Source organism: Phaethon aethereus, assembly GCF_964289735.1.
Source record: "Phaethon aethereus genome assembly, chromosome: 19".
Classification (NCBI taxonomy): Eukaryota; Metazoa; Chordata; class Aves; order Phaethontiformes; family Phaethontidae; genus Phaethon; species Phaethon aethereus.
In genome coordinates, this window is record NC_138595.1 from 2,611,289 (window position 1) to 2,634,504 (window position 23,216).

General features: G+C 40.0%; 1 protein-coding gene across 1 annotated transcript; it reads right to left on the bottom strand.

The window, feature by feature from the left end:
* Positions 1-4,210: 4,210 nt before the first annotated feature.
* GGNBP2 (gametogenetin binding protein 2) lies at positions 4,211-23,094 on the bottom strand (the record flags this gene model as incomplete). Its single annotated transcript, XM_082008383.1, has 13 exons — positions 4,211-4,796; positions 5,524-5,772; positions 6,179-6,330; positions 6,412-6,537; positions 6,711-6,861; positions 7,541-7,735; positions 9,315-9,489; positions 10,504-10,707; positions 12,375-12,488; positions 15,640-15,738; positions 16,720-16,973; positions 19,049-19,129; positions 23,002-23,094. 13 exons carry the CDS (start codon positions 23,092-23,094, stop codon positions 4,593-4,595), a joined length of 2,097 nt encoding a protein of 698 aa, XP_081864509.1. The 3' UTR covers positions 4,211-4,592.
* Positions 23,095-23,216: the final 122 nt, after the last annotated feature.

Sequence of the window (23,216 nt, forward strand, 5' to 3'; positions counted from 1 at the left end):
CACAGAGTGGGTGCTGCCAGAGGGTCCCACTGCAGAGGAGATGCTTGCACCCAACTAGCACCCGTCTGCGTCCCAAAACCCCACAGCCCTGGGAAGGAGCTGTGGGTGCCGGGACGGGCACCCGGAGCCCGAGCGCAGTGGCCCAGCAACCAAACAGCGAGGCAGGCAAGCAGTGGGCTTGGGAGGGAGAAATGGTGGCTGGTGAGATCAGAGGAAAGAGCTCGCAGCTTTGTGAAGGGACTGTCACGCTCCCTCCCACGGAGCAGGGAGGAACTTTTGAAGACACAAATTGATTGAAAGGGAAGAGACAAAAGTACAGATATTTAATTTATGAAAGAAGAAAGGGTTGGGATTTGATAATTCTGTTTAAACTCTGCAGCAGCAGAGATCTCCGTTAGAAACGGGGCAGCGAGCCCCGGCAAGAGCTTCTCTACTTGCTGTGGGCAAACCGGGAGCTGTAAACGTACGCGTGTGAATAAAGACGAGTCAGTCCCACACCGCGGGCAATGACTGCGCAGACCTGAAGGAGGACAAGCACTTGTGGTTCTTGCCAAAATTATCTTTCCATCAAACCTAAGATTTTGGGCATCCAAACCCCCCGGGTGTTCAAAGCGCTGGGGGAGACGGAGCCAGCAGCACGCGCGAGCGGGGCGGGCGGTGGTTGCGCAGAGCTCCCTGCCTGATCGTACCGGAGATGTGAGCACGTTGTTGCTGAAAAAGCGATACTCGGGCTCCCCTCTAGAGACAGAGAGCACAAGGAACTTAAAAATGGGCCAGGACTCAGGTTCGGACAGTGTAGACTAGCTGTATACAAACGACACAAGGAGGAGAAAAATAAAAATAGGTCTTTGGTGCTTGGATCCAGCTGCAGTCTTTTGAAAGCCTCACAGCAAAATCCCGGACACCTCTCGAATGAGACAGATGGGCCACTCTCACCCTCCACAAGGAACAGGTTGGTTAGAAATGGGGAGTTAGACTTTCTATGGAAAACATCTTTTGGGGATTTTTCTCCCGGGTGCGACTCTTCTTGCAGTGGGGCGCGCAGCCCTGACACCCCGAGCTCCCAGGGCTTTAGTGAGAGCTGCAAAGCAGATAAACAGCGGGACAGACCAAATTCCCTCCACAGCAGAAGCGCCTTTGGTAGTAACGAGTAGCAGAAGTTCAGGAAATGAGCACAAACCCAGCGAGGCAAAGGCGACGCGCTGCAGCCACGGGCCGCCCGGGGACCTCCTCAGCCGGAGCCTCTGCAGCTTCGAGCGCGATGGGTTCCACGTGTGCGTCCAGCTGCCCTCTGAACCCAGACCGGGGGCAAGGGCTTGCGGCGAGGACGCGCGGGGGGAGCCGCGCTGGAAGGTGTTTCCTCCCCCTTCCCTTTCCCACCAGCAGTGCATCGCTGGGCGGCTCTAACCCCACTTTCAGCGGACGCAAAACAAGGGAGAACTTTATTAAAAGTTCCGATTCCTAAGCATCACCCCCCCGAGACGATCGTGCAGCCTGTCACTGAAAAATTAAAAAACAAAAAGTAAAGAATAAACTACACAGGTATTCAGGTTCTTCGGGTTTTGTAGAAAACTGAAGTAGCACTGGTGTATCGCACCCGGCCGGGCAAGGGGCGCAGGAGATTCTCCTGGGGGGCTGGTGCGAGTAGGTGCGGGGCCCGCGGGAGCTGCTGTGGTGAAAAGGGGCCCTCGGCCATGAGAAAACCTACAGGGAGGATTGTAGACACTCATTCTGCAAGCGGCAAGGACCAGGTCACAGCCCGGCCAGCCACGCGCCGAATCGGGTCCGGTACGCGCTGCATTCCTCCCAGCTGCGACCCCGAGCACCAAATCCCGCGCGCGGTCTGCGGTAACACGGCGTTTAAAACAAAGTGATCGAAATTAATTTTTATTTTTCCCCAGTCATTTCAGCTCCTGATAAAGCACAAAATGACAAACACTCCACGTAGAAGTGATGGTTTCAGCAATTACCAAGGACAATCACCATCCCGAACCAGCGCCTTGCGCACGCACAAGCAACGCGCAGCCAGCAGCGCACCTCTTCGAATTAATCGCATTTTCCCCTGCAGCTGACAAACGGAGTAAGTTATTAAAGAAACCACCACGGTAAGCGCTCCCCTTCCTCATGTCAAAGATGGAAGCTTCTTCCTTTTGCAAAATCAGCCTTTTGCCAGAGCAAACGCAAGAGCCGCTGCGGCTTCAGAGGAAGCCGAAGGTTCGTTTTCATGAAGCCGAATTTCACAGGTAAAATCCGGACTAGGAAAAAAGGTCCGTACCTGTTGTCTCTTACTCTCAGTGAATTGACTCTCAGGGTCTTCGTGAGAACCCTGGGCAAACGAAGCATCGCCAGGCACGCTGCCTCTTTGGAACGTGTCTGAAGCATGAAGCAAAGCCAAGAAAACAAACCCGTCTGTCTCCCTTAATCAGAAAAACTAAGGGACCACAGTAAAGAAGATGAGGAAATTAGGAATGATAGTCTGTAATTCCGCTTCCACTGCCCCCAAAACCAGAATTCTCTTCTTCCAGTGGCAGCTGCTACCAAAATCTAGGCATTATCATGTAAAAAAAAGCATTCATATCATCATAGTCTTTTTCTGTGTTTTGTAACGGAGTTAAAAAATATGTAAATGCATCTTAACTAATATCCCAAGGGACTGTTTATTAGTATTACCAGTTAACTTGGAAAAAATTATGAAGCTAAAGCTCACTCGGGAACCTATTTTTTACAGCTGATTTTATAAACAGCTATAAAAAACCAGTTGGTCTCTTCTCCCAAGTAACCAGCGACAGGACGAGAAGAAATGGCCTCAAGTTGCGCCAGGGGAGGTTTAGACTGGAGATTAGGAACAATTTCTTCACCGAGAGGGTGGTCAAGCATTGGCACAGGCTGCCCAGGGAGGTGGTGGAGTCACCATCACTGGAAGTGCTCAAAAAACATGTGGACGTGGCACCTCAGGACATGGTTTAGTGGGCATGGTGGTGTTGGGTTAATGGTTGGACTTGATGATCTTAAAGGTCTTTTCCAACCTTAATGATTCTGTGAAAATAACGAAGTTGGGGTGTGCATTAACAGAGCCTGGTGTCCTTTGAATATGAAAGTTATTTGGGGCTTTTTTATGATGATGACATTTATCTCTTGATTTCCATTTGTATGCATCATTTTTAATTCCTACATTTATTTGAATTGCCCTTGTACAACACACAGCTTCCACCTCTAGATACACACCAATATAGAACAGCTTCCAGGAACAAGGGCCGCAGAAATCATCTCAGGGCAGCTGAATTCGGATGCTTACCGTGCAGAACCGTACCACCACCGCCCATCTCGTCGACTTAGTACCAGGTTTTAAACTGCTTTTTTCTTAGTCTCCCACATCCCATACCTTCACCACTTGTCAGGTACCATGTTTGTGAGAACAAGATATGGTTGAAAGGATGTTTATGCAAAAGCACTCCTGTTCTGTCCTCAGAGCTCATTACTCCGTTATGAAAACATCAAGGTGTGTTGAAAACCTGCTTTTTGTCTGATTACATTCTGATGGGCTCATGCAGAAGCTTCATCTGTTGTTAGGTGAGAAGGAAAATGAGCGCAGCAGCCTCCTACCTCACTGGCATCATTGTCTTGGTGAAAAAATTAAGCCCCAAAAATGGTACAGGCTGCATGCTCACAACAAATTCGGTACCACCACCAAACTGAACACGCCAACCTAAGGCACAGCAGCAATGTCAGGATTTATACAGCACGTCCACACAGCACAACGCTGTTCAGACACACCCCGGACAGCCCCGCATAGCGCCGATACATTATCCAAAATCTTGGAAGCGGAGCAGCCACCTGACGCCGAGTAGTGCCAGCCAGGTTGGGTGCAGAGCCATATCGACACAACCGGGCTACCAGGGAGCCAGGTTGTTTGGCAATTAACTTGAAGATCTTTAAGCCACACGCCAGTGGAGAATCACACAGCCCTGTGGGCTGGTTTTCATGAGCACCACTGAAGGATCTGGACTTCTCCCTGGCAAGTTTATTCACCTTAACACCTACCTCCGTGAAGCTACGCGGACTGGAACGACAGCTGTCCATCTGAACAGCAAGAATTCAGACTGCTGGGAAGGAGCGTTTAAAGTAGAAACGCGTACACCAACTTTTACTATGCATATTAATAAATATTCTTTATTTAAATTTTGCACATTGCGCTTTAACATATTACATCCAAAACATTTTGCAAATGGATGTCTACTTTGTAAAATCTTATATTCAGCTCATTGTCATTCTGTACAGAATTATAGGTACAACATTACTTTGCCACTAGTTTGCTTTTTGTAAGTCTCACAGTAAGAGAAACATTTAATGAAAAGAGATGGCTTAAATTATGAGAGGCTTGCACAGCTACTCAACTAAAGATACAAGCCTGAAGAAAGAACAAAATTAATGAAATCACCTCCACCAGCCTCCCCCAAAAAATCAAGGAAAAAAAAGAATCACATTAATTTAAGATAAAATTTTGCTGTAAGTCACTAAATTAAGTTTTTGAAAGAGAAGGCGCAGTAGTCATCTTGAGAATTTCAGTGAAAGACAGAGCTATTTTATTGTATTTAGTTCGCTCCAGCCGTTGTCAACCAACCATTACAAATGGGCCCCTTGTGATCATTTAAGCGGCAGTATTTATTAAATTTCTCCTTCAGATGCTGTCGGTATTGTTCTCTATTGCTGTAAAAAGACTTGTTGTTTGCCATAAAGGACTGTATTTCATCTTGTGAGATAAAGATTTCCTCATCAGAAGTGCATTCAGACTCATCCTACAAACAAAAACAGGCATTTAAGAACTCAAGCACTGCCCTTCCCGTGCAGTACACCTGACTGGCAACTGTTCACGTTGTCTACAGTTGCCCTAAAGACACAGCCTTCACATCATGACACCACAAGGCTTAGCTGGCTAATCCAGACACCCGACTCACACGCAACGGTCTGCTATTTTTTGGGTAAGAGGCAGCCTATACAGTCACAAAATCTACTGGAATAAGCTTCAGAGTCTTAGCACATTTCCCCTGAAAGAGGATGGCTTTTATCAGAGATTAAAAAAAAAAAAAAAGAAAAAAAGAAACAAAAAGGATGTAAAGCAAGGGGAAGGAGAAGAAGGAAAGGGAAAGAGAAGAAAGTTGTCCAAGGAGAAGCCTGTAGTGGGAAGTAATATTTGAGGCATGAAGGCAGCAATAATGCATGCTTCATTTTATGGAATAATACGATCCTTGATAATGAATTCTCATAATACAACTTCTGTCACTTGCATTCCAGTGACAAGCAATTTCTCCTCCTCTGCAAAGCATCCGAGTTATATACTTTACAGAGAACATGCAAAAGCAAACAAACTAAACACTGGGAGAGTAAGCTATGAATCTCGGGTTCAGTTACATTCTCTCTCGTAACAGTTGTTCTGTGGGATTTGAGCTCTAAACCCCAATCCTCAATCCCGAGGATTTAAAGCAGTACGCTACAACCTAAAATTCAAAGTAAGGGGTTACTTACAAGGAGTTCCACTAAGCTCTTGGCACCTTTTCCAGTATCAGGAACAAGTGACATTTCTGTAGGTTCTGCAAACTGTGACACATTTTTCATATGCTCAAACCAAGGCAACTGCTGCCCACTTTTTTCTGAGCTACAGCAGCTTTCAGCATGTGTGTCTTTGGTCTTGTCGCGATGAAACTCTGTGTGCATGATATTTCCTGAGGTCTCTCTGTTACCTGGATCTGCCATACAGCTTCCAAGTTTCTGAATCTAAAATTGAAAATAGCCTGTAATGAACTACTAGCAGCGTTAAACCTGAAACATTCACGTTTCAGATGGAAGCAGAGGGAAAGAGGAAAGGAAAAAGTTCAAAAAGAGAGCAAGAATATATATTTTTTTTCAAATGTGTGTGCCTGGGGAGGAGGGGGGAATGGCACGTTAATTCACTGAGAGTGCGCAAAAGTGCACATGTTTAGGAACACAGGAGAGAAGAGATTCCTTCTGCCACAACCTATTCTAGGAAGGACCTCGATGTCAACGCTTGGATGGAGAGGTAGCAGAAGATCCTTGTTACCCCATTTACAGGATTAGTCACAATTGAAACCTGAAATGCTTTTGTAACTACTTTAAAATGCATGCATTTAAATAAGCAGTCTGGAATAGCTATGTTCCTTACATGTTCATTCTCACACTTCAAAGTTTTACTTTTCTTTTTCTTCTTTTTGTTTTTGCCTTTTGTGTTATTCTCTTCCGAGTTAGCCCAACATTCCACACAGCTATCTCCATCCTCCTCTTTGTCATCACAGCGATGGACACATGAATCATCTCCTGCAAAAGATAGGGAATTTTCTTCTCAGATGCTTAAGTTTTGTGGATGCTAAACCAATATTAAGTTCTTACCAAACCTACCATTTTCATCATGGTTGCAAATGCCTTCAGTGCAGGCCACATCTGATCCCTCTCGAGATCCTGTTTCGCTGCCCTCCATGCTAGATGAATAGCCACAGTCACTACCATTACAATGTGGAGATAAACCTGAGACAAAGTGAAAAGTTACGGTCACTGTAGCTGTTGCATATTCTTTAGTTATGCCTCTAGCAAGGAAGTTTGGGTTTTTTTAGAAGGTTATTTTTAAAAATAGCCGAGCGCTGTTTATCCCACAAATGGTACTTGCTTTTAAAAATGAAAAATAATGACACTTAACATACCTTTCTTGATTTTAGGTGAACCTAATAGGGTACCACTGCTAGGACAGGTGCAAGAAGTGCTTTCATTAGTAACAATTACTTCTACACAATTGTTAGGTTCTTCGGTGCTACCACAGGCTTTGCAACTACTTTCCGTGAAGTTTGAATTTTCCTTAAAACAAAACCAAAAAAATACTTGCAAGTACTGATAGTAGCTCAGCCAGCATCTTTACAAAGGATACTCTTTCCACAAGAAAAAGCAGCTGACACTGACTAACAGTAGCTACAGCATTGCTTATAATTCTTCAGAAGTACAATTAAAAAAAAAAAAAAACTCACAACAACCCAAAACAAACCTCCAAACTTTTCCCACAATACTATGACCTACAGTTAGCCCATTAAGTTCAGTCAAGAGATCTAGAATAATAATTACACTTACTTAGTCAATTAAAGCTTTCTCCTCCCCAAAAATTTAATGGTAACTGTCTACAACTAGCATTTGAATTCCTATATTCTAAGTGACCTTTAAGAAACAATAGTTAAAAAATATTCGAGCATAACCTGACCCCTAGATTTAGGATTTTAAAAAACAAAACAAAAAACACCACAAAACAAAAAACTCCACCAAACACCCAAAAGCTAAGGAGTTCCACGCAACCACTTTACAAAAAGACTGTACTATTCTGAAAACTATTAAATTCCACTAGCAGTCAAAAACTAGTTCCCAAAACTGAAATATGGTAAAAACCTCTCAAGAACTCTAACACGGAACAGTGAGCTGACGAATGAAGCACCAAATTAGAAATCTAGTTATTTAACACCAGCAGAAAGCCACAGCTATCAATATTTACCTTTGCTTGGTTTATTTCCTTCTCTTCTGTTGCCTGCAAAGGAGTTGGGATCTCACACACACACTTATTTTTCCGTCTGTTCTTCCGTTTTTGGCGTTTCTTCTCTTGTTTAAGCTCTCTCACTCTTTCTTCTTCTGAAAATTCTTCACAGAGCTGTTCCAGTCGACTAATACCCTGCACTTTTTCCACAGCCATCTGTTTATAAGAGGTTAGATCTATTTATAGATGTTAACACAACTCAAGCGTTTACATTCATTAAAAAAAGAGGAGGAAAATAGCTGGTAAGTACTTTTTATAATAAAGTCACAGCAACACAACTATTGACTATAGAATACAAATGCTCACCCAGATTTAGTCACTATATTTAGAGTGCTGGAGAAGATGTATGCATGGGGGGAGCGCTGCGTTTAACTTACAGCCAAAATTCACAATTTTCAGTAAAAAGCTGCAGACTTGAACATGTTTTTGGATCTGGGTTTACATGGTAGATACTCTGATTATCTAACACAGCAGCGCAGAAAAACACTTTAGAACTCCTGCTACAGAATTCCTGCAGCTTTTTGGCTAGGGTAACCAGTGAAAAATCTACTTGATTTTCTAGGCAGTCCAATTCTGAAGTATTAGACATATCTCAGAATATAGCAAGTATCTAAATATGTTCCTTAATATTAAATTTAGAACAAATACCATAATGGCACTGCTACATACAAAGTTACAAGAATACAGTTAAACTAGTAAGCTATTCTGGATCAATGCTGCTACAGAGGTAAAAATAAATTCACGGGTTTTGGGTCTTGTGGCTTTTGTTTGTTTGTTTGTCTCTTCTCCCAGATCACTCTGGGAAATCCTTAAGCCAAAAGGAGACATCATCTTTCCCACTCACCTTAGAAAAGGACTCCATATAAAGATAGAACAGTTCCATGCTTCAAATTCATAGCCAACCTTGCATACCAGCATAATTACCTGAGTTTTACAATGTAAATGAATTTTCAACACCATACTTTACTAGATTAAAAAAAATCAAGACAAAACCTGACAAAAATGCCACAGTGCACCCAGCCCAACACCACTTCCATAGCATTATAAGCCTTTAAAAAAATTACTTGAAAAGAAACTCTCAAGAACTAATTAGATTAGGGTTCCACTGTGATCTTTCCCAAATTGATTTTGTGGTTCTTCTTCCTCTGACGTTTTAGAAGTTTTTAGAGAGAACAGTCATTATAAATGGAAGATAAACAAAACAAAAAAGACCTATGGCGTGCCGAAGGGGAAGTATACTATTGGCATACATTAAAGGAACTGCATGGAGTTCTGTCTGAAGTTCAAGCTCCCACAGGATTAGAGAGTGCATTTGGAACACACTGAATGCAAGAGTTAGCAGTTGTGTTTGTAATTCAAAAGCACATCCTCCATTTTTACTAATAAGACAAATAAAACTGTTGTAGCCAGAGCTACTTTAAATGCTATCAGGTAGAAATACCTTCACTGTGAATTAAAAACACAGAAGATCCAGCGTACTGTAACGTGCAGCTTGGAAAGTAAAAGCAAGCCTGAATCTTTTATGTTCCAGCAGACTTGATATCAGAATGCAACTCAGTTGTGCTATGCATTGCTATTACACAACTGTTGCCTGCAGTGAACAAGGGATTGAACGCAACACCCTTGAAGCTCCTTCCAGCCCAAAGTTAGTAGAAAGCAGAAAAATAATTTTAGTGAAAGTGCACACAGTTACTATTGCAATTCAAATACAAGTTAGATAAAATTTGATTTTTACCTCAAAGCTTTTGCGTAAAGCATCAACACCTAGGTAAAAAAGCATCTGCCACGTTTGTTCCTCAGCCCGCAACTTTTGCCAGATTCGGTGTAATCTTTCATAAAGATGAATACCCAGGCAGGTCAAAACTTCTTCTTGGGCTATGTCTATTGTCTTAGCATGCCTTTCTCTTCGTCTAAAGGAAGAGTTGAACCAAAGTATAGTATGGTTAAAGTAGCTGGAAGTCTACCAAGAGATCAAAGCAGTTCAATGACGTATTTTCTTTATGTACAACTGAAGATATGTTTGCATGAACAGCTTTTTCGATCGAGTTCTGCTGTGCTGCATGCAGATGCAAAATAGAAAGGACCAGGTCAAAACCACCACTACGTTCCTGACATGTTAATCTGTGCACGGCACTGTTAAGCTGCACTGTGCCTTCCAACCTGTGACTTCTGAAGGTGTTGCCCCATCAGTCTCTGCTTGCTCCTACCAGGAGGGATCAGCAGATTTTTAATGCCAAAGAGATGCAGCCATTCTTTTGTTTCCTATAATTTGTATTTAGTTCATATAGCAAATATTTCAGCTTCCTAGACTTTTATGCGTTGGTTAACTGAAGCTGAATAAAACCACATATAAGTTTATACAGTACTTACCATACAAAGTAAAAATATTTCAGTATTAATCTGTATCTATATAAGGATAAGTTATTATAAAAGCATATGCACCCCCTAATCAAACAGTTAAGATTGAGTTCTAAAGATTATTGGACTCCGAATGGTATTATTCATTGGAAGATTTTAAGATGCTAAACCAGGTTCAGAAATTACTATAATACACAAATGGCGACAAAACTAAATTGAACACTTGGCATTTGGTAAAACTGTCAACCAAGGTTCTCTTTCTATTTCGCATATTTTGAACACCTCAAAGCAGGCGGCCCCAGTGAGTGCACAAACGAACTAGAAGACATTTGGTAATTTCTTTCAGTCTTGCCTTCAGAGTGAAATGCACTTTAAAGTCAGAAGCAAACATAAAATCTTCGCTACTTTGAAGCACTCCCTTCAAAGTCTACTTCAATATGAACATTTACGTTCAGAAGTTTCTTATGCAGCAAGGAGGCAAAAATCACTTTTGCAAAATACGTTCAATAATAAAATAAAGAAGCAAAGCGCTAGATAGCCCACTCTAGCAAATTACATACTCATACCCTCCTGCGAACTCTGGTTCAGCTCGACCCAAGAGGTGTGCGATGAAATCTGTTTCACAGCATACGTGTATGTGACGTTCATGTGGACAGCAACGCAAACCCTCATAAAGTGCAGCGCAGTAGCCCTTTTCTTTGCTGCAGTCTAGCTCACCAATAAGAATATTGTATGCCCGAAGTACTTTATTTTTGCAGTCAGTGCAAAACCTGTGTTAGAACAGAACATAACAGAAATGAATTCTCATTCAAGCAGAACATTAGACCCGCTTAGTCTAAGTTATAACATACTGTGGTATGTAATAGTGCATGCTATATTTAAACTAGGGCACATAAGGTTTATGTTACTTCAAAAGGTAAAATAGTAAGGCTTTGGCTCTAAGCCACATAAGTTTACTATGTGTAGTATACTACCTATCATATATTACAAGTCTGGATATCAACTTTCATGCTCCAAGGCATAAATCAGGCTAATTGTTAACATGAAGAAATTCCTATATGGATATGCAATTCCATGTTTGTTCAAAGATTAGAAATCTAATACTGAATAACCTGAATCATTACTACAAGCCAAGACAAAATTCCTCTCAAGTAACACACACCAAAGTTACTTTATTTCAAGTATACTCAAGTGAGTGATAAGCAGTAAGAAAAAAAAGTTTCCTCTGTTGCCTGCTGCATAAGAGTGATGTTTCCACTACAAGCACCTTTAAACATATTTTGAATTATTCTATTACTGCACAGATAGCCAAACAAGGTTTATTTATAACACAATGTATTCAATTTAAACCTGCGATAACTCAGATAACTATACTCTTCTCATAATAGTTATGAAGTCTGTTATAATTAAAATACAGCCAAATTAAGCTCATTCTGTTTTATAAGAGGAAGTAATCTTCAAGAAGCTACAAAACCTCTTGCTCTATTATTCTAAAAATGCAAGTCAGACAAGCTGCTCACATTTCAGCTTTCAGCTTGAAAAGCTGGCTCTTCATGCCATCTCTGGATGGTGTTTTTCCCTTTCCTAGTTTGTCCAGTCACTTGAGAACACTAAGTCAAACATATTTTGATGTTTGATAGAACTACGATAACTGGCTAGTTTCTGCGGTGAAAGGAAAGAAAACAGCAATATTATTGCAGGTTAGCATCAGGAACGCTGCCAACACCATGTTTAACGTCACAGGAGATTAAAATTATTTTGTTTCCAAAGTGTTATTTCCACACCACCACCACCCCCACACCCATCTGTGCCCCCACCGTTTATGTCAGAACCTTGAAACTGCTGGAAATTAAAACTTTTTCATCAGCACAGTAGCTACCATACACATGCAACAATAATTTAGTGGCCTATTTATTCCCTGCAAAAGAGACCTAATAGCACTAGTGCTACTAAGTCATAAACAACTGTTTTAAAACAGTGATTTACAAGCAACACCAAGCCTAAAATCTGCTTCTATTAGTGCAGTTGACGTTATTTTGAAATTGCACACACCTTCCCGAAAGCCTAGAAGGCGGCATAGTCCCAAAGAGATTTGGCTACTTGTGAAAGAGTGAAAGAATATACACAGTTTTAACACATGAAATTGCAAATCGTAGTTTAATCCTAACAAACAAAATTAAAGCAAGTAGCTGTGACTTCATCTGAGGGCTCTACATTTCCCCTACCATAACCTGGAATAACTGGCAAAACACTATTCACTACCTTAGTCTCATCAACTGTTACAATACAATCTGGCAAGGTTCTCCATCACCACAAAGCTTAGATCTTAAGTTTTAGAAGGGTATCAGTAGAATCCTCTACACTTTTAAACATTGTGTGAACTCTACATACATTTTGATTCACCAAAAAATGCAGCATGTTTATTCTTTTAACATACCTGTGTTTTCGTAGATAGGTTTCTAATGTTTCTAAAAGACAACTAGAGTCAATTAAAACTACTTCATCCCTGCATTCCTGGGACATGAGCTCCCACACATCCATCCAACAACCCCTGTGAAAACAAATCATAAGAAACAAAAGACTGTACATTATCCTGTTAGAGGTTTAGAAAAGAAGCAAAATAAAGTATCGTTAGTTTACCTGACTGCTCCCTGGAATGGTCCATAGTGGAAAGTGATGCTACACTTGCTCTCCTCCTTCCTGCTGTCTTCACTATTTTTCTTATCTGCACTTAATTTCTCTGTACTGAGTGTGCTACTGCTCCCTTCACTGTCACATAGTATTAAAAAACATTTTTTTTAAACCTATACCATATATATTATGAACTAGTTATTTTTCCTAAACAAATGCTATGAAAATGCTACCATGTTCCTTAAGTTACTTTGAATCCTTTATAGGTTAAGCCTTAACTTCCAGTAAAGTTAGGGTCAGACATGAGATACAAATTTTGCTGTCCATGTTTATGAACCTAGATTCACAATGACTTTTTAAAGTTACAGCTGAAAGCCAGTAGTAATTTTTCAGAATATTACCTGAAGTATAAACATATACAAGTTTAAATACTTCTGGCAGATTAAATTTCATATGACAACTTAATAAAAAAAAGCAGCAAAACAAAAACCCAAAGGAAAAAAAAAGCAAAACAACCCCCCCCCAAACTTTCACACATCTACCACCATAAAAAAAAACCCAAAACCAACCTACATTAAATTTCCAAAATTTGTTAAAATAACTCCAAACCTTTACAACACACATTTGGATATGCTAGGAGTACACTTATAGAGCAAAGAACAAACTTTAAATAGCAAGCCATGTTTACTTACAGGCTTGTCTACACTTGACATTTTATCAGAACGGTCATTTCTGTTTAAGCTCATGTGTGGATACAACAGAGCAGGAAAACCGGGGAAGAAGCTCTCCTATTTAATAATTAGCTCCTCAAGTGTACTTATGTATGCTATTATCTAGTTTGCCAGATCATATGGCTTGCCTTTATGAGACGTTAAAACGCTCCTTCGCCCTGAATGGAACCGAGTAGCCATAAACCAGGCACACTGAAACTGAGGACATCAAGTAACTCTTGAGTGGTATTAGCTAGTTATGTAACTTGTATAATTAAACACACCATTACAATTCAAAGTCTTTTGGGTGTGTATAAAATGCCTAGCAGATGCAACTCATCTGAAGAAGTTTCTTGTAATGAAGTCAAGCAGAAGCTTGAAGTTGAGAAATAAAATTTGTTCTACAAGACAATTCTATGACACCTCCATGCCTAGGCTGTTAGCATATTTGCTTCCACTCAAGGCAGCAGATTTATTTAGAGAAATATCAGTACTGATACACCCTGATCACTTCTGTAGCATAACAAAGAGGTATTGACTGAGCAAGCAGAGTACAAGCCATGTTTCTTCAGCAAACTACACTGATTGTCCACATGCCATGTTATCAGATAAAGTTGAAAACTTTACTTGCAGTATATTAAAATACTGCTCTTCCACACATTCCCTATTAACCTGCCAGCACTCAAAATAAGGGGATTTATTCCAATATGAATTGAGGAAATAAAGGCAGCATTTTCCTCTCCATTCAGTTTCAGAATTGCGCTGCCTTGCCAAAATGGTAAGTGCAGGTTCTATGATATATGTTCTTACACAGAAAAAGTTAACCTTATTAAAAACAAAGCAAAAAAATTAACACATTCACAATGCTTTGAATTTGCTTTATTTAAAAAAATAAACCAACCCCTATGATCTTTTGTTTGTGTAACATAAGCTTTAAACTAATTATATGAAAGGCCTGCAACCAAAATATAGTGGGAGATAATGATTAGCTACCACTAACCTCAAGCAGCACAAGTAAAAATCAAGTGTCAGATTCCACATGCCTAGCATCTCAGGGGATTTATCTAAACCCAGAGACACAAGTCTGCATAGAAAAATACATGTACTGTAACTGGAAACCATGATCAAACTTGCACAGGTCATATGCTTAACATGACTAAAAAAGGTCCTGGACACTACAACTAAGCATAGTAGTCTAGTTTATTGGTCATCACACTAAAAAAACAAAACCAAAACACCCTACAAACAAGAATCCCCCCCGAATCTACAACAGATTTCCAGGCAGTGTTTTTCTGGTTAACCAGCTAGAACAAACCATTTCAACTTCAAGACACAGAGGCATCTTTTTCACTGGTGTATTCAAAACATTCTGTCATATTTTGAGAAAACACATTTTACAGATTTTTAGTTTTAACTCTGCAGCTCAACCACAATAAAGCCCTTTATTAACAGTTGTGCAAGGCATTTTTAATAATCCCAAGCGAAATGATGTACATTTGTTTAGCATGTACCCTTTCACCTCAATGTGAGAAAAACTGCTGATCAATCATTTTGGTGTAGAGCACAAAAACCAGTTTGTCTTTCTAGAGAATTGTTTATAGCACAATGCAGAACCCATCCATGCCTGAGCAGACTATATTCCAAGTTATGTCAGATGAGATATAAAAAGCACATCAGACAGCATCGGTTTGTAATGACCAAGTTGGGTTTTGGCAACTGGTTTTGAAATTAAACATGGATACTTTCATTTAAAAAAAAAAAACAAAACAAAAAAAAACACACCACACAAAACACCCCCCCACCAAGTAAAAGACCCAAAAGCCAAGAGGCAAAAATGGAACAGGTGGAACGTAGAACTAACAAGCAAGTTTTGGGAAACAGCTGATTTCATAGAGTGGCCTTAAACGTTACATGAAAGCATCACCAGTTGCCTTAGGGAGCTCTGACAAAGGGCACAGGGACAACTTTCACACTGAGGAAGGACTACAGATCTTACAGAAGACCTTATTAGCACTAATTTTGTCCAGTCAATAAAGCGTGAGCAGGGGCAGTGGGTAAGTATTATACTACTGATAAGACCATCACTCTTACTGCACAAAAAAGGGCTAACTACCTTCTTATGAAAGCCTGTTGAGAAAGGCTCAAGTCCCTCAACACACGCTGCCCAAAACTCCTGGGTGCCTCTAACTTTCTCATACAACTATTTGGGTCTACTATAATCCAAATAGCTTGGAGATTACTACTCTGGCAAACAGATAACAGCATAAGAATTTATCCCAATGCTTAAAAATAAATTAGTATCAATAGTTTGGTTCCTTAAAATATTTTAGATTGCATTGTGCATGTTAAACACAAACTTACCCCAAAGGTTTTGGTTTGTGTGTGTCCAGGGAGTGTAGCTGACATCGCTTGTTCTTCTTACTTTTGGGAATTGCATCAATCATATCATTCAGTTTGGACCTATGGGGAAAAAAAAAAAGTAACTTAGTATTATTCTGAGAACATGGTTATCCAGAGAAATTTTGAAGAGATTGATTCAGCTTGTGTATCAGAAACAAGACTGCTAATGAACATTACATCTAAAACTTTCTTCCTGTCCCCCATTTTTACTTATGACATACAATCGGGCAGTACGCAAGGAAAACACAGTATAGATTTTCCAGACAAATCCTGGCAAGCAAGACAAAGATAACCCACATCCAAAAAGCTATTGCATAACTTCGTAAGTAACAGACATTGAACAATGACACCTATTTCAAAAGTGTAGGGAACCACTACAACCACTTTATCAAGCTGCACTGCCTCACCCTCCAAATCTCAATACCCCCAGCTCTGCACTAACCTTTCCTACTTCTCACTGGCCTGCTAACTGGAGCAAGAAGTAGAATGAGCTGAAGCCAACTGGAAGGCAAATGCACATTGTGGTGAGCAGTCACTGTTTGGTCCACTGACAGCTGAGAAACAAATGGCACTGAGACTAAGGCTATTTATTGTGCTAGCCAAACCCAGAAGGTTTCTCAGTGTTACCTTTCTACTCAAGAGTAGAAAGGTTTTTTTAGTGGGGGTGGTGAGGCTGTTGATTTTTGTTTGTAAAAAATAAAATAAAAAAGCAATGGGGCAAAGAAACACTCTTCTTCCAGAGATCAGGAAAACCCCACAGTGCCTACATCTGATTAATGACTAAACATTTTGATATTGGTATCTTTCAATTGCAATCACGGCATTGCAACTGATGATGTGAAAGATTAGGTCTTTTGGGTTTGTTTTTCCACCAGTTTAGGCAATAACTAGTTTAATATGTCCGTAAAGGACAAGTATGCACCCTAAGATTCAAACTTGTGACAATTTAGTATCACCAGGAAAGCTGCCAAGTCAAATGCACAGAAGCTAGCTTTCCTTTTCCCCACATAAGAATAATCCAAGCAGTTCTAAGACGCTTACCCATGCACATAAAACAGTGTATAAAGCTTCTTTGCATCAGTCATACAGCTTCGAGTTACAGAAAGAACCCCCTTTGGCCCTACTGTTAGGGGCTCAAGTGCTGGATTTCCAGACTCAACAAGCTGAGAAAACAGACGTTCCACGCTACGACGACAGCCAACACATGGGACCAGCTGAGAAAGCGCACTCAAAACTTCACGCGATGTCACCATCATGGCAATATTTAGATCCTGCTGTTTAAGCATGCTATGTCTCTAAAAAAAGAACAAGAAATTAAATAATTAAAAAAACCAAACACTCATCTTAAACTGTTCAAATTTTCTTCAACCTTCAACAGCATTTCCTTATCAAAATACACCTGTGGAAACTGTATGCAGCGCTCGGAGTTTCAGGTCACTGTCTTACTGTAGATCAGCTAAAATACTTCCTGTATGAACAAAACCACACTTGCTAATATCATAGGAGCAATTCTGCTTCAAGTCTTACAGTCTTCTTCCTCTGGAAGGAAGCAAATATTTTTCCTCCTCTTGTTCCCTCCTCCTACCACTCAAATCAGCAAATGTTTCTTCCAAACAAATGGCATGCCTCCCTGTCCTTATCAGGAAGCCCTTTTTTCTCCACCTCAGCACAGATGTTTTTGTAAAAGGTCTCACATACAACTCTGCAAGTTTTCGTTCTCTATGCACACTCATTTTATCTGTGGCACATAAGAAAGGAAATTCCTGGACCCTCACTGGCATATATGAAAATCTCACTTACAACAAACTTGTACTGTTCAGACCAAGACAATTTAGTAATATTTTTCCTGGAAGGCTAAATGCCATTTTACATTACAATTATAATACCTGAAATTAAAAAAAAAAAGCACACATCACTATTCAGGGTGAAACATTTTACTTCAGTAGCAAAGATTCAATGTGTGCTAATGATAGAACATTAAAGAGAACACCTTCTAATACTTCTTACATCAATAAACAATTTTAGGAGCTTTTCCTGGTTCCTCTGTCAAACACATCCAGGCACACATACACACAAAAAGCACATACCCTTCTATTTCTTCATCTAACTGCTAAATTACCAGATTGGACTTCATCAATACTGAACTGCCACAATTACATCTAAACAGAAGAGCGAGTCCCTTCCTCACACATCAATCAACACATCTACACTTAGATTATCAGCACTACTGGCTCTTTCCAACCTAATCCGTAAAAGCAGTCCTGTCAGTGTATGAATTGTAATTTTTCCCTGGTTATACAACGTACAGCTTTGTAAGCATAGCTGTATCTATACAGGGATTATTTTGCCACGATAGTATTTTCTGTATTATTGTTGTATCACACCACTTAAACACTCCTACTGTAGAAATGACTTGTCACAACTTCTGGGGAGAGAAAGAAAAGACCACAAAACATAGTGAAACTAATCAATCACATGGAACGTGTAAATATACCAATTGAAAAGAGAAAATGTTTTCAGCTGATTTTATGTAATGCATGTTATGAAAAGTAAAGCTATTATCAGACAACATTTAAGGTTTGTGCTCTTAAAGGCAGGCACATTAAATAATCTGGCAAGTGATATCACTCTGCAATAATCCTCTTTCTTGTAATTAATAGTACTAGTTACAGCAACAGCAGGAATGAGCTATTTTCACAACACAGCTCTGCTTTATATGCAGCACATGTCTGAACCAATGCTGTCAAACCACAAGCGAGGAAATGCAAGCTGCCTATCAGCAAACTGGCCTGTACCTTTGGACATCAAGTGGCACATTTTCTTAATTTGCTACAGGTGTTACAGTGCTACTGTTATTTGCCAGTGTGTTAGCAGATAAGTATAATTAAAGCTTCAGGGGCACCACAAAACCACCTCCCACTATGCAACTGTATATAATCTATAAACTAGCAAATTAATTCTATCTTGGTATGGTACTAATCATAAGAACTCAATCTTAAGCAATGCACACTTCCACTTGAAAAAGCGGTTCAAAAGTATTTAGAAAAAAATCAAAGTGTATTTAGAAACTGTAGTTTCCATTAAATGTAAATTGGCAGTGACCAGAAGATGCATTTTCATGCTTCAAGTTTTCAATTCTAATTAGATATGCAGCAATTGCCTCCTGACAAGACAACAGTGTATAAATGCTGTGAAATATAGAAAAAGAATGCACCTGGTGTACTTTGGTACCAATACGTAATTGCATATAGGTACTGACATTTCTTAAGTCATTCCAGGAGTGACAACCTCCTAGAGAATTGAAAGCACAAATGTAAGGAAAGCAAGATCTGATATATGGCCTTTTTAAAAAACAAAAGGATGTATTTACCTGAATGAACTGTTTTAACTGTGCACCATTATTCTGGTGTCCATCAAGGTTTAGCACGTTATCAGGAAACTCCATCACCATCTATAAAAGAGAGGGAAAAAACCCCAACAAAAAAAGATCTTTCAGAAAAAAGTCAAACACGGAGCATTAGTTTATTTTACTTTCTTGAGGGACATCAGACAGAAATTATGTTAAATGCTCATCCTTTTCACATAACCATCAGAAACTTGGGAAAGGAAAAAAGTAACAGTTTAAGTTAGTGAATGTTTCAGCAAAGTAACTAAATGTTTCACTAATATAATGTTCTAAATGCAGCTCCTAAATAGCTGTTATAAAGAAAGCAAAAGTTGCTAAAGGGAACATCAGTATTTCTATTACACTGTCTACATGACTTGAGACCCTGCTTCAGTTTAAAAAAAAAAAAATTGTACTTCAACACACAGAGATCCAAATTGATCTAACAGCCTAACTCAATTTATAAAGCTATGAAGAAACAGTCACAACAGTTTAATGACTGAGTCGACTCCTTCAAAGGCTAATTTAAAACCGTATTAACCCAAGAAGGTACTCCAAGGTATATTTTGTTTCGTTCAATTGCAGCTGCAACACTCAAGAAGCACAAAGTAAAATGTTAAGCCTACAGAACAATGTGATTACTCATAAGTAATTAATAATATTTCTTTTCCAATTACTGAGCAACAAAGAGGGCAATTTCTTGGGGAGGGGGGGGAGCGGGGGGGAATCGGTAAAATAATTTTCAGTCAAAAATCCAACTTTACAACCACGGAGAAAAATAAAACCAACTAGAAAAACAAGTAAAGACTGGTTTAATTGATGATCTTTGTCCAAACTGAGAAACACAAAATTTATCAGTATGAATACTGAATGTTCACTTTAAAATTTGAAAGACAAAATAACAGCTTTGGTTAATAACACTAATACCAATCACCACCAAATGGAATTGTCCGATTCATCCTTCTTCCTCCCCCCACCTTCCCTCAACTGTCTAGTAAAGACAGAATTCCCCACTGTCTTTGTAATTGCTGACACTACCTCTGGAGAACTCATACATTTACTTTTACAGGCACTCAACGTCGCTCCAAAATAAACATCTATTCTCTAAGGTCAGAAAGCAAGGCAATATTTTGATCTCACATGTGCTAGAATTGGAACATTAGCACAGCTGCCTTATCTTTGTGCAGAACAGTGGCACAGTCAGTGCTAATTCTGACCTCTCATGGAATTCTTTTCCAGTCTCCCTTGTCCCTGACCCACACACACTAAGCAGCAGCACAAGTTTTTGCTGCAGAATTACAGGTTTCCTACATTGCTGATTTGCTGGTTCTATGGGGAACGAGCTACATGCAAAAGTAAAAGCGCTATCTGCTAATAACAGAGAGAAAAGATAAATCTGCATATTTTTCCCCCCTCACCTTCATGTCCTACTATCAGCCAACAGCCTTAGGTGTTTTGTACAACAGAGTGAAATTATCAAAGACTAAATTAATTCATGTGTCTGATGAGATTTTATTAAGTGGTTAAACATCAACCACCATCACACCCTGAACTGGAAGAAAAAAATCCTATAATACCACATCAAATGGAATGCCTTCTAGAAACCATAAAAGCTGCTTAAGAAATGAAAAGGGTTAAATATTTAAACTTTCTTTAATTTCTAGTTGAGCCATAAGAAACAGAAAAGTGTGATAGTGAATAATTCATTTTGAGGAACTGTATCACATTGCACCTGAACAGCTTTCTATGCTACTACAAAGCAATGGTACAAGCTTAAGAGCTTTATAGGCCATTCATTCACTAATTTGCAATCACTGATTTACTATTTCTAGACTTAAGGCATAGATTAAGTCTTCCAGCTGACTAACATAAAAGAAGTAGTCCCATTATTTTTAAAATTTGAGTTTTAAGAGAGGTCAACACAAGCCAGTTACTAGCAATAAACACCGCTACATTTTAAAGATAATGCTGCAGATGTAAAGTTACGTTTCAAACACAACTGCATCCCTTGCAATAGCTCTCATTAAGAATTTAAAAAAATAAATTATAGAAGACTCAGAGACAAGGAAGCTAAGAGTTCATTCACTTGCTTCTGCAGATTATTTAATAAAAGCTTCCAGAAACCACCTAGAAATTGGGAGTACTTTGTAATAACAGTAACAGAATGGAGAAAAAAAAAAATGGACCTGAGATAAGATTTCTTCATGGTGAGGATGACTTGCACTTGCATAAATGCCTTGCATCCAGATGGATACAAAACTGGTTTACAGCTATAGGAACTTCTTCAATCATGAGTATGGCTTGCCTCTGGTGTAAAATGTAGAAGGATAATAGCAACACAGTGCAATTGCACAAAGTTTGGGCCTGGAGTTAAGCTCTGGAACTAAACCACAAATGAAATTTTAGGTCAGTTGAAGTCATCTACCTGATGCCTGATATAGCTGAATTTTCACTCCCTCTCTATCAACCTATTAAACGCAACAAAGGTAACAAGAGCATGGTAAGTCTTCTACTTGACACAACCTAATGAGTAATTCTTACTAGGGAGTTGCGGGGGGAGGGGGGGGAGAGCAAGAAATCTAAGATCTGAAACTACGTGTGGAATGGAGGGGCAAAATAACTTTGAAGGTGTGGCCAAGACATCAGAAAACCCAAAACTTACACAATTCCTACACAGTACTGGGTTTTCCAGGTAATCAACCACTCTAGGAGAGCTAGATATTGCTTTGGACAGCTTAAAGGGAAACTTTGCCTCGCGTAAGCACAGTTAACCAGAGTTGACAGACTATGTAAAACCAAAAAACAGTGATGATACTTGGTAAATTAATAATACATCATAATTTATAACGATCAAAACTAAAACACAGCAAAGACCCTTTCTTCAAACGTAGCAAAACCAGATGGGATTGAGACAGATAATCTTTAACAGTGGGATGGAGGGTTTAGACACTGTCTGAAGATACTCAACTGTTTTGTTCTGGAAGATGGAAGAAATTACATTATGATGTTGATCAAGTTGGCTGATGCAAGTCAGGTATTCTCCCATATTAAAGCATAAAATTAGGAATTTGAAGCACATACATTTTACACCATTTAAAGTAGCAGCAGTTACTGTCACACCACTAACAGCAACAGAAATCAAATACGAATAATTGACATACTCAATTACACTAAGTCCAATTTTATTTCCAACCCAATATTTTTGCACCTTAAGAATTAAACAACAACCACCTAGTTAGAGAATTTTTTTTCCATTTGCTCTGTGTTCAGCTCTGATGCAATTTCTGAGCCTTCCTCTAGACATGTGAGGAAAAGAGAGACTAGAGAGCCTCCAAGGTGCATTTAGTTCATTTTTCCACTGCATCTTCTGGAAATGGCAAAAACTCCATGTTTTTCAATCCAGAATAATACAGTGAAATTGAATCTCTCTCAGGTTTGTTGCTGTAGACATGGTGGCACATTATTACAGACCTGATAGGCCCTACTTTAAGCCAAAGCTTTCAAAAACACCTGTAGCCCTTTCTTGCCTATTTAAGGGTATAGTAGTTACCTAGTTGTAAACCTGGGTTTTAACGTTAATACGGCTCCCTTCCTTATTAACTGAAAAATGGCTTTGCTCCACATTTGGGCTTGGGCACTGAGGCACGCTTGTCACTTGAAAACAAGTTATGAGCAGGCCCCGACACAGCAATAACTTTCTTAGTGTGCGGTTTGCATGTTTTTGGAGCAGGGAATCAGATAAAAAAGTTGCCACACTAAGCGCTGCTAACCCCGAAGTGTTGCAAAGTCCCGAAGATGAACGCTGCAGGAGCAAAGGAGGAGCCTAGGAGGCCTGTCTGGGGAAAAGGCCTCGCCGGGGAATTGCAACACACCGCCCGCACACGGTGCGAGCGGGACATGCCGGGACTCGGGGTGCTCGGCGGGGCGCAGGCACTCACCGTAAGGGTGTCATCGATGTAGAGGGGAATCTGCCTCTTCTCGAAAGGGAATTCCTCCTCCCCGTCTCGGCAGACTGCAACCAGCCGCGCCATCTCTGCTGCCGTCGCTGCTTCCTCCCAGCTCCAGCCTGCGAGCAGCCAAACCCCGGGGAGGTAAATACCCGCCGCGCTTCCCCGGCACACTTTCACCAGCCCGGGAACAAGCCTGCTTTACC